Below are 19,378 nucleotides of genomic sequence, written 5' to 3'. Positions count from 1 at the left end.
CAACAAAGGTCCGTCTAGTCAAGGCTATGGTTTTTCCAGTGGTCATGTATGGATGTGAGAGTTGGACTGTGAAGAAGGCTGAGTGCTGAAGAATTGATGCTTTTGAACTGTGGTGTTGGAGAAGACTCTTGAGAGTCCCTTGGACTGCAAGGAGATCCAACCAGTCCATTCTGAAGGAGATCAGCCCTGGGATTTCTTTGGGAGGAATGATGCTAAAGCTGAAACTCCAGTACTTTGGCCACCTCATGTGAAGAGCTGACTCATTGGAAAAGACTCTGATGCTGGGAGGGATTGGGGGCAAGAGGAGAAGGGGACGACAGAGGATGAGATGGCTGGATGGCGTCACTGACTCGATGGACGTGAGTCTGAGTGAACTCCGGGAGTTTGTGATGGACAGGGAGGCCTGGCGTGCTGCGATTCATGGGGTCACAAAGAGTCGGACACGACTGAGCGACTGATCTGATCTGATCTGATCTATCTTTACCACAGTCTTATTTTAATTTTTGAAACTTCATAGTAGACTTTAGTAAATGGAGTGGGTTGCCATTTAGTCCACAGGAAAACAGAGGCATTTAAAAGTCAGCGGCCCATGGAGGTTTGTGCTATGTATCCTTTTCTTTTTATATCCAACATAACACGGCACCTTTCTTCTAAGAGAACATAGCAACACGTCAAAAAATTTTGACATGCAACATGTATAAACATTTATAATATAAAAACTTAACTCATGAACTTAAAATCAGAACTGTTTTAAAACATGCAATTCTAAAAGTATTGAGTCTTCTTTATAATATGTAATTGATATAAAGTTTCCTTTTTAGCTACCAGCTGGGCACTTTGCTTGATTGTTGTTACACTGCATTTCTGAAACAGAGGCCCATCAGCTGAAGTAAGTAGGCTTCAGGATCAGAGATGCAGGTAAGAAGCCTCTAAATTTAAGGTGGAACATGTAAAGTTGAGTAGTTTCTCAATACCAAATTATACACATAGACATCTCAAATTAGCTTCATATGAGGTACCCAAATTTCTTTTAAATAACTGCTTTACCTTTATATGTTTCACTCCACAGCTAACCACTCTGTTTGGCTGATATGGATCCCAGGAAATATCAAAAATCTGTTTAAAAAAGATAAAAAGTTTCACATTCATGTGTTTTTGCCATCTTTAAGATACTGTCCAATTGCCAAGATTCTACCCTCACAATCTGAACACAAGGTCACCCACACAAATGGAGGATTTGGCTCTGGAGATGAGTCAGGAATTGCTAATACACATTTTATCATTTTGTGTCTATTTACCTTGGGCCTGAATGGAGAAGAAATAATTAACCATAATCACTGAGAACAAACTACTGTCACATTTTTAATTTTGTCCAACCAGGGTAAACAAACCAATGATTTTGGATCATTTATCAAAATTTTTGGTTCTCCACAATCTTAATAAAACACTTTTGAGATAGAGTTACAATAAAAACAAAGAGAATGGCAATTGTTTAAAGTGCGTATTACCCCAGGCCCATGTCAGAGATTCTGATTTAGTGGATTGGAAATTGGGTGGATTTAGTGGGATCACCACATTCCACTAATTTAGTAGAAATTTAGTGGGTCAAACACATGCATTTAAAAACACACCCCAGAAGATGCTGATGTAGGTGGTCCATGGACCACATTCTATGAAGCTCTAATAGAAAGAAGGACCAATCATCAGCGGCAGAGACTAACCAAAGAATGAGGCTGCTATCACATAGGAAGGAGCTATTGCTCCAATAATCAGACAAAGGAGGAGAACCTTTGGTTAGGTAGAAAGGAACACTTATGAACCACAGAAAGAGCACTGAGGCCTGAAGCTATCTGAGCTCAGGCAAGTCTTAGCATCTCTAAACTTAACCTACTCTTCTCAAAAATGAATGAGCCACCTCAGTTCTGTTGTGAGGTCAATTAAGATAATGTAATGTATGTATGATCATTTTGAAGACTACAAAGCACTGATTGTATAAATTAGTGCTAGTTATTAAGTACTTTAGCCACTAAAATAATCTTGAAAAACCATCTGCCTCTAATCAACCAATAATAATTCATACTGACAACAGTAATAAAGAGCAAAACGATGTGATACAAATTATGGAGCCTGGGAGAACAGTGTTCCAAAAATGGTATTTCATTAAAACATTCTGGGTCTTTAAAGAGTTCTCACTAGATAGCACTGTACTTTTTACAATCTACTCCTAACTGGAAAGTGTACAGTACATTAACAAAACAATAGCAAAATCATTTATTGATGCAGCCCAACTCAACTACTATATAATATACAATGGGAGACAAGGCGGCAGACGAGAAGGACTTGAACTCACCTCCTCTCATGAAAACACCAAAATCACAACTAACTGCTGAACAACCATTTACGAAAAAGACTCAAATTACCCAGCCCCCAAAATTCTACACCAAAGACAGAGAAGGAGCCACAACAAGATGGTAGAAGGGGCATGTTCACAATATAATCAAATCACATACCTGCTGGGTGGGAGACCAACAACCTGGAAAATAATTATTGGATTGGCCAAAGAGTTCATTTGGGTTTTCTGTAATACCTAATGGAAAAACTCAAGTAAATTTTTTGACCAATCTAATATATCAGAGGTTCTCCCACAGGAGTGAGTTCTGAAGCCCATGTCAGACACCCCAGACTGGGTGGTCTGGCATCAAGAGAAGGAGCCCTGAGAGTACTTGGCCTTGAAGGTCAGTGGGGCTTGAGTGCAGGAGCTCCACAGAACTGGGTAAAGAGAGACTCCACTCTTGGAGACTGCACACAAGGTTTCATGTGCACAGGGACCCAGGGCAAAGCCATGACTCCATAGGAGCTTGGGCAGATCTAAGGGTTAGGGGTAGGTCAAGGAAGGGTCTCCTCAGGAGGCAGGGGGGTTGGCTGTTGCTCACTGTGGGGGCAGGGACACTGGGGGTGGAGATCCCAGAGAATATTCACTGGCATAAGCTCTCCAGGAAGTGGCCATTTTGGTTGCCATTTTAGCACCAAGACCTGCCCCACCCAACAGCCTGCAGGTTCCAGTCCTAGGATGCCTCAGGCCACACAACCAACAGGGTGGGAAGACAGCCCCATCTATTAGCAGACAGTCTATCTAAAGCCATCCTGAGCCAACAGCTGCCTATAAACACACCCCTTGACATGTTCTGCCCACCAGAGAGACAAGACCCAGCTCTACTCACAAGGGAACAAGCAGTAGTCCCTTCTACCAGAAAGCCTGCACAAGCTCCTAGAGTAGCCTTATCCATGAGGGGCAAGACACCAGAATGAAGAGGAACTACAATCCTGCAGCCTGAGAAACAGACGCCACAAACACAGAAAGTTAGACAAAGTGAGATGGCAGAGAAATATGTTCCAGATGAAGAAACAAGATAAAACCCCAAAAGAATAGTTAAGTGAAGTGGAGACAGACAATCTACCTGAAAAAGTATGCAGAGTAATGATAGTAAAGACAATCTAAGATCTCAGGGAAAAAAAAATGGAAGCACAGGCTAAGCAGATACAAGAAATATTTAATAAAGACTAGCTTTAAAGAACAGAGCTGAACAATATAATAATTGAAATGAAAAATGCCCAGAAAGAATCAATAATAGAATAAATGAGGCAGAAGAATAAATGAGATGAAAGACAGACTGGTGGAAATCAATGCTGCAGAAAAGAATAAAGAAAAAAGAATGAAAAGAAATGAGGACAGTCTCAGAGATTTCCGGGAGAACATTAAATGCACCAAATTCACATTATAGGGGTCCCAGAAGAAGAGAGACAGAACCTGAGAATATATTTGTAGAGCTAAGAGCCAAAAACTTCCCTAATATGGGGAAAGAAACACTCATTCAAGTCCAGGGAGTTCAGAGAGTCCCATACAGGATAAACCCAAGGAGGAACACATTGAGACACATAGAAATCAAATTAACAAAACTTAAAGAAAAAGAGTAAAAGCAACAAGCAACATACATATGAAATCCCCATAAGGTTTACCACCTGATTTTTCAGCAGAAACTGCAGAAGGGAGTGGCATAATATAATTTAAAGAGATGAAAAGGAAAAACCTACAACTAAGAATATTCTACCCAGCAAGGCTCTCATTCAGATTCAAAAGAGATATTAAAAGCTTTACAGAGAAGCAAAGGCTAACAGAATTCAGCACCACCAAACCAGTTCTACAAGTGCTAAAGGAAGTTCTTCAGTTGAAAAAGAAAAGGCCACAAGTAGAAACAAGAAGATTATAAATGGGAAAGCTCACTGGTAAAGGTAAACACAAAGTAAAAATGGGAAATTTTCTACACACAAATCTGGTATCAAACCAGCAATCATGAGAAGAGAAGAACACACATGCAGGATTTGGAAATGCAATTGACATTAAGAGACTACTAACTTAAAACAATCATGTGTGTGTGTGTGTGTGTGTTTATATGTATATATATACAGACTGCTATATTAAAATCTCATGGGAACTGAAAATCAAAAATACACCATAGATACACACACAAATGAAAAGCAATCCAAACACAACACTAAAGATAGTCATCAAATCACAAAAGAACAAAAGAGGTAGGGAAGAAAAAAGACATACAAAAACAAATCCAAAACACTTAAAAAGAGGCTCAAACCAAAGGATATAGACTGGCTGAATGGATACAAAAACAAGATATGTATATATGCTGTCTACAAAAGACCCACTTCAGATCTAGGGACACATACAGACTGAAAGTGAGGGGATGGAGAAAGGTATTTTGCACAAATGGAAAGCAAAAGAAAGCTGGAGTAGTAATATTCATATCAGACAAAACAGACTTAAAGACTGTTACAAGAGACAAAGAAGGAAATTGCATAATTTCAAAGGGATCAATCTAAGAACAAGATATAAACATTATAAATATATTAATATATGCACCCAATATAGGAGCACCTCAATATATAAGGCAAACACTAACAGCCATAAAAGGAGAAATTGACAGTAACACAATAATAGTGGAGAACTTTAGCACCCAGTTACATCAATACACAGATTATTCAGACAAAATCAATAAGGAAACACAGTTCTTAAATGACACATTAGACCAGATGGACTAATTATAAATCAATCACAAGAAAAAGTTTATAAAAAACACAAACAAACACCAAAATGTGGAATGTTTGTGTTAAACATTGTTACCAAACAACGAAATGATCACTGAAGAAATCAAAGAGGAAATTTAAAAAAATACCTACAGACAAATACCAAAGAAAATACAACAATCCAAAATTATGGGACATAGCCAAAGCAGTTCTAAGAAGGAAATGTATAGCAATGTGGTCTTACCACATAGCTACCTGGGAAGCCCTCAGTGGTTTAAAAAAAAAAAAAAATGCACCTGTGATGCAGAAGACAGGAGTTCGATCCCTGGGTCAGGAAGATCCCCTGGAGAAGGAAATAGCAACCCACTCCATTATTCCTGCCTGGGAAATCTCATGGACAGGGAAGCCAGGCAGGCTATAGTCCGTGGGGTCACAAAAGAAAGTCAGACATGACTTAGTGACTAAACAATAGCAACAACAATCGTACCTCAGGAAACAAGAAAAATTTCAAACGAACAACTTAATCTTATAGTGAAAGCAAATAGAGAAAGAAGCACAAACAAACCCAAAGTTAGTAGAAGAAAAGTAATCATACAGATCAGAGCAAATAATTGAAATACAAAGAAAACAATATAAAAGATCAATAAAACTAAAAGCTGCTTCTTTGAAAACAAACAAAATTCATAATCCATTAGCAGGACTCCCATCCAAGTTCTAAACCAGTCCCAACCCTGCTTAGCTTCCAAGACCAGGTGAGATCAGGCAGGTTCAGGATGATATGGCCATAGACTAGCCAGGCTCATCAAGAAAAAAAGGGAGAAGGCTCAAATCAATAAAATTAGAAATGAAAAAGGAGAAGTTACAATGGACACCACAGAAACATAAGGGATCATAAGAAACTACTATAAGCAACTATATGCTGATAAAATGGACAATCTAGAAGAAATGGACAAATTCTTAGAAAAGTAAGCCTTCCGAGACTGAACCAGGAAGAAATAAAAAATATGAACAGACCAATCACAAGTACTGAAATTAAAACTGTGATTTAAGAACTTCCAATAAACAAAGAGGGAGACAGAGGATTAGAAGGTTGGATAGCATTACCAACTCAATGGATATGAGTTTGAGCAAATTGCAGGAGATAGTGAAGGACAGGAAAGGCTGGCATGCTGCAGTCCATGGAGTTGCAAAGAGTTGGACATGACTTAGTGATTAAAAAACAACAGTAAACAAAAGTCCAGGAACACATGACTTCACAGGTGAATTCCAACAAACATTTAAAGAACTATCATCTATCCTTCTGAAATTCTTCCCAAAGAACTGCAGAGGAAGAAATACTCCCAAACTCATTCTATGAGGCCAGAATCACTTTGATACAAAAACCAGATAAAGATATCACACAAAAAGAAAATTACAGGCCAATATCACTGATAAATTCCAGAAAAACACCTACTTTTGCTTCATTGACTATGCTAAAGCCTTGGGCTGTGCGGATCACGACAAACTGTGAAAAATTCGTAAAGAGACAGGACTACCAGACCATCTTAATTGTCTCCTGAGAAACCTGTATGCAGGTCAAGGGTCAACACTTAGAATCAGATACAGAACAACACATTGGTCAAAATTGGGAAAGGAGGACAACAAGGCTGTATATTGTCACCTGGCTTATTTAACTTGTATGCAGAGTACATCATGTGAAATGCTAGGCTGGATGAATCACAAGGTGGAATCAAGATTGTAGGGAGAGATATCAACAACTTTAGATATGCAGATGATACCACTTAATGGCAGAAATCGAAGAGGAACTAAACAGACACTTGATGAGGGTGAAAGAGGGGAATGAAAAAGCTGGCTGAAAACTCAACATTCGAAAAATGAAGATCAGGGCATCCGGTCCCATCACTTCATGGCAAAAGGAAGGGGGAAAAGTGGAAGCAGTGACAGATTTTATTTTCTTGGGCTCCAAAAATCACCGTGGATGATGACCGCAGCCATGAAATGAAAAAACACTTGCTTCTTGAAAAGAAAGCTATGACAAACCTTGACAGCATATTAAAAAGCAGAGACATTACTTTGCTGACAAAGGTCTATATAGTCAAAACTATGGTTTTTCCAGTAGTCATGAATGGATGTGAGAACTGGATCATAAAGAAGGCCGAGCACTAAAGAATTTATGTTTTCAAACTGTGCTGGAGAAAACTCTTGAGAGTTCCTTGGACAGCAAAGAGATCAAACCAATCAATCCTAAAGGAAATCAACCCTGAATATTCATTGGAAGGACTGATGCTGAAGCTGAAGCTCCAATACTTTGGCTACCTGATGTGTAGAGCCAACTCACTGGAAAAACCCTGATGCTGGGAAAGATGGAAGGCAAAAGAGGGGAGCAACAGAGGACGAGATGGTTGGATGGCATCACAGACTCAATGGACATGAGTTTGAGCAAACTCTGGGTGATAGTGAAGGACAAGGAAGCCTGGAGTGCTGCAATCCATGGGGATACAAACAGTCAGACACGACTGAGTGACTGAACAACAACAAATCACTGAAGAACACAGATCCAAAAATCCTCAACAAAATACTAGCAAATTCAATCCAACAATACATTAAAAGGATCATACACACCATGATCAAGTGGGATTTATCCCAGTATGCTGCTGCTGCTGCTAAGTCACTTCAGTCATGTCCGACTCTTTGTGACCCCATAGACGGCAGCCCACCAGGCTCCACCATCCCTGGGATTCTCCAGGCAAGAACACTGGAGTGGGTTGCCATTTCCTTCTCCAATGCATGAAAGTGAAAAGTGAAAGGGAAGTCGCTCAGTCGTGTCTGACTTTTGGCGCGCCCATGGACTGCAGCCTACCAGGCTCCTCCATCCACGGGATTTTCCAGGCAAGAGTACTGGAGTGGGGTGCCATTGCCTTCTCCACCCAGTATGCTAGGATTCTTCAACATTCACAAATCAGTGTGATACACCACATTAACAAACTGAAGATTATAAACTACATAATCATCTTAATAGATGAAGAAATAATTTTTTTACAAAATTCAACACCCATTTATGATAAAGAAAAAAGATAAACTCTCCAGAAAGTAAGCACATGAGGGAACCTTCTTCAACATAATAAAGGCCATATATGACAAACCCATTGCTAACATCATTCTCGATGGTTTAAAACTGAACACATTTCCTCTTACATCAGGAACAAGACAAGAATGTCTACTCTCGCTAGTATTATTCAACATAATTTTGGAAGTCCTCACCATGGCACTCAAAGAAAAATAAATAAAAGGAATCCAAATTGGAAAACAAAAAGTAAAACCACCAACAAAAAGTAAAACCACCATGTTTGCAGATGACATGATACTGTATACAGAAAACCCTAAAGATGCTACAACCACTAGATCTCATCAATGAATTCGGTAAAGTTGCAGGATACAAAATTAATACATAGAAATATTTTCCTTTCCTTTACACTAACAATGAAAGATCAGAAGGAGAAATTAAGGAAATAATCCTATTTACCATCCCATCAAAAAGAACAAAATACCTAGGAATAAACCTAGCTAATGGCAATCCACTCCAGTATTCTCGCCTGGAGAATCCCATGGACAGAGGGGCTGGCGGGCCGCAGTCTGTGGGGTCGCAAAGAGTCAGACACGGCTAAGTGACTAACACTAAGGAGGCAAAAGACCAGTACGCAAAAACTGTAAGATGCTGATGAAAGAAATCAAAGTTGATACAGACAGATGGAAAGATAGAGCATGTTCTTATATTAGAAGAATCAATATTGTTAAAATGACTATACTACCCATGGTAATCTACAGATTCAATGCAATTTCTATTAAATTACCAATGGCACTTTTCACAGAATTAGAACAAAAAGACCCAAGATGGACGGGTCATGGTAGAGAGTTCTGACAAAACGTGGTCCACTGGAGAAGGGAATGGCAAACCACTTCAATATTCTTGCCTTCAGAACCCCATGAACAGTATGAAAAGGCAAAAAGATATGACACTGAAAGATGAACTCCCCAGGTTAGTAGGTGCCCAATATGCTACTGGAGAAGAGCGGAGAAATAGTTCCACAAAGAATGAAGACACTGAGCCAAAGTGAAAACAACGCCCAGTTGTGGAAATAAAGTCTGATGCTGTAAAGAACAATATTGCATAGGAACCTGGAATGTTAGGTCCATGAATCAAGGTAAATTGGAAGTGGTCAAACAGGAGATGGCAAGAATGAACATCAACATTTTAGGAATCAGTGAACTAAAATGGACCAGAATGGGCAAATTTAATTCAGATGACCATTATATCTACTACTGTGGGCAAGAATCCCTTAGAAGAAATGTAGCCTCACAGTCAACAAAAGAGTCCGAAATGCAGTACTTGGGTGCATCTCAAAATGATCTCTGTGTGCTTTCAAAACAAACCATTCAATATCACAGTAATCCAAGACTATGCCCCAATGACCAATGCCAAAGAAGCTGAAGTTGAATGGTTCTGTGAAGACCTATAAGACCTTCTAGGACTAACACCAAAAAAAGATGTTATTTTCATCATAGGTAACTGGAATGCAAAAGTAGGAAGTTAAGATATACCTGAGTAACAGGCAAGTTTGGCCTTGGAGCACACAATGAAGCAGGGCAAAGGCTAACAGAGTTTTCCCAACAGAACACGCTGGTCATAGCAAACACCCTCCTCCAACAACACAAGAGACAACTCTACACATGGACATCACCAGATGGTCAATACTGAAATCAGACTGATTATATTCTTTATAGCTAAAGATGGAGATGCTCTATACAGTCAGCAAAAACAAGACTGGGAGCTGACTGTGGCTCAGATCATGAATTCCTTAGTGCCAAATTCAGACTTAAACTGAAGAAAGTAGGGAAAACCACTAGGCCATTCAGGTATGACCTAAATCAAAGCCCTTATGATTATACTGTGGAAGTGATAAATAGATTCAAGGGATTAAATCTGACGGAGTGCCTGAAGAATTATGGATGGAGGTTTGTAACCCTGTACAGGAGGTGGTGATCAAGACCCTTCCCAAGAAAAAGAAATGCAAAAAGGCAGAATGGTTGTCTGAGGAGGCCTTACAAATAGTTGAGAAAAGAAAAGAAGGCAAAGGAGAAAAGGAAAGATATACACACCTGAATGCATAGTTCCAAAGAATAGTAAGAAAAGATAATACAGCCTTCCTAATGATCAATGCAAAGAAATAGAGGAAAACAGTAGAATGGGAAAGACTAGAGATCTCTTTAAGAAAATTAGAGATACCAAGGGAACATTTCATGCAAAGCACAATAAAGCACGAAAATGGCATGGACCTAACAGAAGCAGAAAACATTAAGAAGAAGTGGCAAGAATACACAGAAGAACTATACAAAAAAGATCTTCATGACTCAGATTAACTCAATGGTGTGATCACTCGCCTAGAGCCAGACATCCTGGAGGGCCTTAGGAAACATTACTACGAACAAAGCTAGTGGAGGTGATGGAATTCAAGCTGAGCTATTAAGGATGATGCTGTTAATGTGTTGCACCCAACATCTCAGCAAATTTGGAAAACTCAGCAGTGGTCACAGGACTGGAAAAGGTCAGTTTTCATTCCAATCCCAAAGAAAGGCCATTCCAAAGAATGTTCAAACTACTGCACAATTGTACTCATCTCACATGCTAGCAAAGTAATGCTCAAAATTCTCCAAGCTAGGCTTCAACAGTACATGAACCAAGGACTTCCAGATGTTCAAGCTGGATTAAAGGCACTGGAACCAGAGACCAAATTGCCAATATACACTGGATCACAGAAAAAGCTAGAGAATTCCAGAAAAACATCTACTTCTGCTTTATTGACTACATTAAAGCCTTTGACTGTGTGGATCACAACAAACTATGGAAAATTCTTAACGAGATGGGAAAACCAGACCACCTTACCTGCCTCCTGAGAAACCTGTATGCAGGTCAAGAAGAAACAGTTATAACCAGATATGGAACAACAGACTGGTTCAAAATTGGGAAAGTAGTACATCAGGGTTGTATATTGTCACCCTGCTTATGTATCTTATATGCAGAGTACGTCATGTGACATGTCGGGATGGATGAAGCACAAGCTGGAATCAAGATTGCAGGGAGAAATATCAATAACCTCAGATATGCAGATGACACCACCCTTATTGCAGAAAACAAAGAGAAACTAAGGAGCCTCTTAATGAAAGTGAAAGAGGAGAGTGAAAAGTTGGCTTAAAACTCCACATTCAAAAAACAAAGATCATGGCATCCGGCCCCATCACTTGATGGCAAAAAACATGGGAAACAATGGAAACGGTGAAAGACTTTATTTTCTTGGGTTCTAAAATCACTGCAGGTGGTAAATGCAACCATGAAATTAAAATATGCTTGCTCCCTGGAAGAAAAGCTATGACCAACCTAGACAGCATATTAAAAAGCAGAGACATTACTTGGCCAACAGAAGTCCATCTAGTCAAAGCTATGGTTTTTTCAGTAGTCATGTATGGATGTGAGAGTTGGACCATAAGGAAAGCTGAGTACCAAAGAATTAATGCTTTTGAACTGTGGTTAGAGAAGACTCTTGAGAATCCCTTGCACTGCAAGGAGATCAAATCAGTCAATCAATCCTAAAGGAAATCAGTCCTGAATATTCACTGGAAGGGCTGATGCTGAAGCTGAAGATCCAATACTTTGGCCACCTGATGCAAAGAGCCGACTCATTAGAAAAGACCCTGACGCGGGGAAAGATTTAAGGCAGGAGAAGAGGATGACAGAAGATGAGATAGTTGGATGGCAGTACCGACTCGATGGACATGAGTTTGAGCAAGCTCAAACTTCCCTGGTGATGGACAAGGAAGCCTGGCATGCTGAAGTCCCGGGGGTTGCAAAGAGTCTGACAGGACTGAGGGACTGAACTGAGAGCAAAAGGAATTTTTAACGTGTGTGTGTTAGTCACTCAATTGTGTTTGACTCTTTGCAACCCTGTGGACTCAAGCCCACCAGACTCCTCTGTCCATGGGATTCTCCAGGCAAGAATACTGGAGTGGGTTGCCATTCCTTTCTCTCCAGGGGATCTTCCCAAACCAGGGATCGAACCCAGGTCTCCTGCATTGCAGGCAGATTCTTTACCATCTGAGCTATCAGGAAAGCTCATAATTTTGGGGTGCTCTTAAAAGGACAATTCTCCCTAGATGAGTATACCATTCATATAAAGAAATCTTTTAGTGTTCATACCAAGCAAGAGGCAGTGAATTTAATATTTAATTAGAGCCTCATTTTGCATGGGATTATATTTTGCAGGGGCTTCGCAGGCGGTCCTAGTGGTAAAGAATCCACTTGCCAATGCAGGTAGATGTAAGAGATGTGGGTCCAACCCCTGGGTGGGGAAGATCTCTCTGGAGGAGGACATGGCAACCCACTCCAGTATTCTTGTCTAGAGAATCCCATGGACAGAGGAGCCTGGTGGGCTATGGTCCATAGAGTTGCAAAGAGTTGGACACACTGCAGTGTTTTAGCAGGCATGCATATTTTGCAGAAATATAGAACAACTAGGAATCAACGTAAGACAGTCATACAGATTCATTTTCTAAAATTAGAAAATCAAGATGATAAAGTAGTGAAATTATTTTAATTATTCTAGACAACTAGAGAAATAGATTTCCGACTAATGTACATGCCTGCTTCCTATCCCATCTTTCCAGCTATGCCTACATAGAATTATCATCTGTGATCACAATGACTTCAACATGAATGGTAAGGAGACCACAGTTAAATTCCAGGTTCTCAAATATAACAGAATCACACAGTTGTCATCACATTCATTTGAAATTCAAACATATATATTGGTAAACATATCTTTGAGAATATTACTTTCTAACAACTATTTCCATTTCTAGATGAATGCATTGAAATGGTACATACAGTTTCAAATTCAATTCTATTTTTATTTTACAAAGCTAAATGTCAGTATCAAAAATTTATTTTACAAAGGAACAGCAGTAACAATTTAAAGTATCTGATCACCAGAAGAGATCATGCCAACATAGCTACTAGTCATAAATTAATTTTCTTAATCAGTAAGTTTTTAAGTTGAATATGGAAGGAAAATCTACATGTGGCAAATTTACTTTAAAAAACAATTACAACTTTGAGAGCTACATCACAGTTCCCCCACAGTAATGAAACCTGCATGGTTTGATCCAACAAGGTCTTCTTACCCGGTCAGAGTGGCCAGTGGCTGAGGCCAGAAGTTTTCCTTTTCTCCAGTCCCAAATGCAGACTGTGTTTTTGGCATCCAATCCCACAGAGGCTAAACGCTAAGAATAAGAACAAAAATTTAACTTCAGAAAATGATGGGAAGATTTCCTATTATCCATGCTGTCTTTCAATAAATAGTTCTTATTGCCTACTGTGGGCCAGGTATTGAATTTCTTATGGAAAAAAATGATTTCTCAAAACTAAAGATATCAAAGTAGATACTTTTCTATTAGCATATAATAAAATTTCAGTGACTTAAAACCTGCAACTAATTTAACATAATAACAAACATAACAAACATGCAAAATCTCATGAAGTCTCTGATTCATCAGTGGAAATCAGAACTAGTGGAAATCAGAACTAGAAGGAGCGGCTTAAATTTTTTTAATTGGCTTTAAGAGTCTAATATGGCTTTAAGAGAGTCTAGGATTCTTAAGTTGAAAAGCCTCACCAAACAGTTAAAATGAATGGGTTTGACAAACACATGGAGAATAAATCCCATTAATATTATCTTCATTCTTAAGTTTCATAATTTCACGGACATTTGAAGTGACTAGAGAAGGGTACATAAGTTTAGTAAAAGTAACCTGATACTTCATCTCCAAAACTAAATTATTTGGATTCAGATCAGAAACTTGTCCTGGAAGGGAAAAGAAATCCAAAACCTGTGTATATACAAAATCAATAGTGTCGAAACATGTATTAGGGACACCAAAACTGGAGCTTCTAGGAGAACAGCACTCGAAAAAAAAAAAAAAAAAAAAAACAGCACTATGTAACAGAGAGAGGTCTGGGCTGGGAGTAAGCAGATTTGGCTTCTCTTTTGACTTTGTGATTAGCCAGACACAGACATTAGAAAGTTAACTAAACTCCTTAAATTTCTGTTTTTTCAACTGTAAAATGAGTGCAAAGTATTTGTTTCTGTCTACAAAATAGTGTTGTATGGACTGTGAAATAATGTAAATCAAAGGTTTTTAAGACATCACTACCAAATATAAGAGTAGGTGAGCTTACGTATTTCACTGAGTATGTGTGTATGTGCGTATTCAAGCAATGATAGACAGCCATATGTGGCTAAATGTATACATGTGTTGTTATGCAGAAATTATTCAGGTTTCTTCACTAAAGGTGACTTCCATTAGGAATATTTAGGATTAAAAAAATATATAGCTGGAGGGTCTAAAATGGATTCTTAATGAAAGCAGATCTTTGCTGTAATTTTCAATTGAGAGTTCCAGCAATAGAAATGATTCTAGTACATGGTTGCATTTTTATCTATACATGAAAATTTGGAGTGGGTGGATTCCATTCAGCTTATTTTTTCTTTTCTCTTTACTTAAATAGAAAATTAGTTAACATAAACATGGGCCCTAACGTAAAACCCACATGAGAAATGTGAAAAAGATTGAGAAAAAGCCAAAAGAAATCTATTCTGTTCATTTGCAGTGACAGGCCCTATTACTCGAAAAGCATTTCTATTGCCTTTTGTTGCTTGTAAGGTGACAGGCCATTTGTCACTTTCTAAACATCACTCAATTTTAGTGAACTCTGTCCAGGGAAAAAGGTAGATCTGAAGTCATAGGCATCAACAAGCCATGAAATCCATCACAGCAAACAAATAGGAGGGCGTTTTTCTCAGCTGACAGTTATGAAAGTATCACGCAGTCCACCCCTACCTGAACCTCCAAAATGGAACCTAAAAAATAACAAGGATTCGAACACAAAATAACATGAACAAAAAGCTAAAAGTTACAGCTGGATCTCCCTCCGCTGCATGACATTTTCCTTGTGTGCTTCAGAACGAATTTTGATAAAGAGTGTTTGTTAGAAAAACAAAATCAGATTAGAGAATGTGCATGTGAGTTCACATCTAAGCATTCATCTCCACTTGCATATGCATTCTGACACATTCAACCTAATCAGGAAGTCAGCAACTGCAAACCTGAATACATGTCACTATCTAGCTATTTCTCTTAAGACCTGGATATAATGGAACTTACGCATTATCTTGATTCAATTATGAGATTACAGAGTAGTTAAAAACATACACCAAGGGGTCTACATGTGTACTGAACTGAACGAAGTGATCACTACCCAAATCAGGTCCAAGTCCTATAATCTACTGAACTGCCTGCAAACTCTCAGTTTGGTCAATTTTCTATAAGTAATTTCACAGGTCTTTCTACATTATGAGCGATCAGTCGTGTCTAACTCTTTGCAACCCCACAGACTGTAGCCCACCAGGCTCCTCTGTCCATGGAATTTTCCAGGCAAGAATATTGGAGTGGGTTGCCCTTTCCTTCTCCAGGGGATCTTCCTGACCCAGGGATCAAACCCACGTCTCTTGCGTCTCCTGCACTGCAGGCGGTTTCTTTACCACCATGCCACCTTGGAAACCCAATATGAACTTAAGAGAAGTACCTCTGAAATTTACCAAAAAAAAAGATTGAAGGAATTAACTGGCATAAATACAAAGGGTGGAAGGGACAGAGGAAGGGTGTCTTAGGAACATGGAGAAGGCTAGAAGAAAAGGCAAGGCTTTAGTGAGGAGGTAAATGCAGGGAGAGCCAGGAATGAGGTCTCTGTATTTCCAGTCCCTTCTCTGTAACATGTTTTTTTAAATTGAGATATATCTATTTTTTAAATTGAGATGTATCTATTAATACATGAAGAAATCTTTTCTATCAAGTGTTGCTGAAGTCCAAGGAAAGAGAGTCACTTTGTTGGAAGGGGAGACTGGGAAGGCTTCCTGAAGACCTATGAAGGGTCCTGGAAGTATGAGTCACTATAAAGGGCAAGGAGTGTGAGCAGGCACTGAAGGTGGAGAGGGCAGCATGAGAAAGGGTCTGCAGGTGCCCCAGTGTCTGGTCTCATAGAGGAATCTCACTGACGTGTCCAGCTTGACTGCAGGGGAACAGTGAAGACAAGGACAGAAAAGCTGATTAGCAGCGAATGCCCAGCCACAAGGTATGGACTTCAGTCAGGGGGTACTCCAAACTTTTCTTGTTTTTAAATAATATTCTGACACTTTTTCAGTTGGTGGAATGCATTAGCAAGAAATTGACTGTGTGGAGGAGACTAGTTAAGAGATGACTGGTGGCAGGGAAAATGGGAAGAAGAGAATGAATGTCAGAGTCACTGTAAAGAAACTAATAAATACACATGATCAGTGACTGCTTGAATCAGAGGCAGTGGATAGGGAAGCGGAGTTAGAAGTCACGTCAAGGTTAAAGAGTCAGGGAGAATCTTGTCAGTGAATATCAGGAGGTGATGCTATTTTCTGAAACAAGGGGAACCAAGGAGATGCTCAGGGCTGGAGGTCTGTGAAAAAGGTTTGGTCCAACCCTCGTTCCAAACAGGAAGTTAACAATGGAAGATAAAGTACAATCATTGAGTCACTATGAACCTAATCAACATGAATTCACTTTCTGGAGGCATTTTTAACCAAATGGTGAAACTGGGGGAACCAAAACTGGATCCTATCCAGAGGTGGGTGTCAGTGGCATGAGCATAGAAAAGAACCAAACAGGTGAGGATTCTAGGAGGCTGACAAGGGAAGACAGGGAGGGCTGAAAGGCTTTCAGAGCCTATAGGCTATGTTCATTATAATTCTAGGTGACTCGTGCGAGGTCATTATGGAAAAAGAAAATGGAAAAAGATACATACCTGTCCATCCGAGTCGAAAGTCAGGCAGGCAACTCCATGTGTGTGGACATCTTTAAGAATAGACACAGTTTGGACATTATAGGAATCCCATATACATATATATGGCTCCTTCCCAACTTGGCCAGTCGCAACGAGAGTTTTATCTGGATGTAAGGCAAGGCTGAAACAGAAAAGGGCCTCTTTCACATCATTCTGTTGAACAAAGCTAAAAAAAAAAATTGATTATCTTTTATCCACATTTCTAATTTTAATCTAACAAGATAATCCAAAACCCAAAGAAATTATTTAGCTGATTGGTCTAATAGAAATGTTTAACTTTGGTGAAGAGAGGCTTAGCACAGTTTAGCTATCATTTCATCAGATTTTACCCACTTGGTGAACCTGAAAATCACACAACTGTTATAATTCTATGATTAGAAAACCGCCTATATTCTATAATTGCCTTATGTTATGATATTTACTTACTGGTTTTGAAAATATTACTCAGCTTTCAAGTTCTTTTGACTTTAAATTGAAAAAAAAAATGCTGTTGCCAGGAGAAAGTGCACTTCACAGAATTAATTAAATCTGCTTGCAGAAGCTCTGGGTACCATCCTTATTAGGATTTCAAAGCATGGAGGGGGTATCAGAGTCAAGTGCTGTTTCTGTATCTGCTGCCATAGATTATGTATTTTAAATGAAAATCTCTATTTTACATAAATCATCATGACACCAACAGAACCGCAAATTACCCTGCCTATGGTTTGTATAGAATTTTTCTTAAATCTGTAGTCCAATCAAAATAAAACTTTGTCAAATGCCAACTGGAATTTCAAGGACTCTGTAGTAGTCAAGAAGGAGAAATGTGATCATTATTATGCCTGGATGAGAAATCAGTCTAATGTTTCAAATTTGTTGTGCAAAGAGATTGTGCCTTTCTAAAGATATGTGTTGGTAATTTAAAAAGAGAGAGAGACCTATAAAAAAAGCAAGCAGATGACTGTTTACACAATAAGCAAAGGTAGAATTATTTTTCTTTTCAGTTTCAACATCTGTCTACACAACTAACACAACTAGATTTTTTTCCCTGTTCACCTTTCAGCTTGACTTTTATAAGAATATATGCTCTGAAATTGACACCTTGATTTGCACATTGGCTGCCCCTCACTACCTGTAGTTCCTTGGACATACTACTTGATCTCTTTCGTCCTTGGGTTCCTCATCTATAAAATGGAGGTAATATATGAAAACTGATGATACAATGAACTTAGCATAGAGTAAACATGCAATACAAGTTTTATTATCATCATTATTTGTGAAACTGGTAAGGGAAAGATACAACCAACATACAGGTGGTGCTCCTTTCAGAAAACCGTCTACTTCCTGAGTCTTTCTTTGCTCCATGTGTAGCACACCCCCACCCCCACTTCTGTAGCCACCCAGCCCTATAGCCTGTTCGGGGGTCTCTCACCCGACTGTGCTCATCTTGTGGGTCTCCCTGCACACCTAGCACCAGCTTTTGCACAGGACCCCGAGTGCTGGCTCCTCTTCCTTACCGTCGGCCCTCCCAGGGCCCTTGGACCCTGGTGCTCGGGTGCAGCTGGTCTTCTCAGGAACTTCTAATGTCCCTATTCACAGGTCTTGGTCCCCCGACTGCCTCCTTAGCTGCCTTCCAATGCTCCATTTGCCCTCTCCTGACAAGGCTGGATGCTCGACGAGTTTTTGTTTTTTCTTATTAGGCAAAGAGGGTAGAGTTGGAGCTGCTCTGAGGATGAGCTTTGTGGCTTCGGCTGTGGTGTGGGGAGTGAGTGCAGGTCCAGACGGAGGGGCAGGAAGAGGGTGAGCTGGGAGCACTGACCATCAGGGGCATCTCAGAAGAATCAAGCCAAGGCGTTTCTGCAACCACCACCCTTCCCAGAAGCACCCAGCCCCATCTCACGGTCTCAGAGAATCTTGGGAGAACTGCAGAGGCAGAGGTAATGGGGATGAGAAAAACCTGGGTGCTCCTAAAGCCAGCAAGGACACTTCAACCAGAAAGGAGTCTGGATCACACTGCCCATCAAGCAAATCTCTATCAGCCTCACCTGCCCTCCCCTCCCCCAACCCTGACGCCGAGTCACAGTACAGGGCACTCCCCCTAGGGGGCTGGCTGGGTGTTGGGGACCAGGCTCTGACCCAAAGGCTGTGCATGGCTGATGCTGCTTGAGTTCAGAACCTGGGAGTGAAACGCACACAGGCCAGCTGAAAGTCTATCACCTCTCAGGAGGAAGGACCCTGAAAGATGGGTTCAATCCCATCTTGGGCTGCAACAACCCTAATGCACCATCTCAGGGCATGTCCTGGGGGCCTGTTGTTCCCCCTAGC

General features: G+C 39.9%; 1 protein-coding gene across 6 annotated transcripts in view; it reads right to left on the bottom strand.

Annotated features, from left to right (window-relative positions):
* The window catches only part of EML6 (EMAP like 6), a 285,324-nt gene that overhangs the window by 168,903 nt on the left and 97,043 nt on the right, over nt 1–19,378 (bottom strand). For all 6 annotated transcript variants that reach the window (XR_003513347.1, XM_027555299.1, XM_027555300.1 and 3 more), the window contains exons 3-5: nt 17,036–17,195; nt 13,330–13,428; nt 1,048–1,116 (exon numbers count right to left, since the gene is read on the bottom strand). Coding sequence is in view for 5 of the 6 variants with exons in the window: in XM_027555299.1 (XP_027411100.1) it covers nt 1,048–1,116; nt 13,330–13,428; nt 17,036–17,195 (328 nt within the window). In the remaining variant the exon portion in view is untranslated. The remainder of the gene's footprint in view (nt 1–1,047; nt 1,117–13,329; nt 13,429–17,035; nt 17,196–19,378) is intronic.

Source organism: Bos indicus x Bos taurus, chromosome 11, assembly GCF_003369695.1.
Source record: "Bos indicus x Bos taurus breed Angus x Brahman F1 hybrid chromosome 11, Bos_hybrid_MaternalHap_v2.0, whole genome shotgun sequence".
NCBI lineage: Eukaryota > Metazoa > Chordata > Mammalia > Artiodactyla > Bovidae > Bos > Bos indicus x Bos taurus.
The sequence above is the reverse complement of the archived record's forward strand: the minus strand, read 5'-3'. Positions and strand labels throughout refer to the sequence as shown.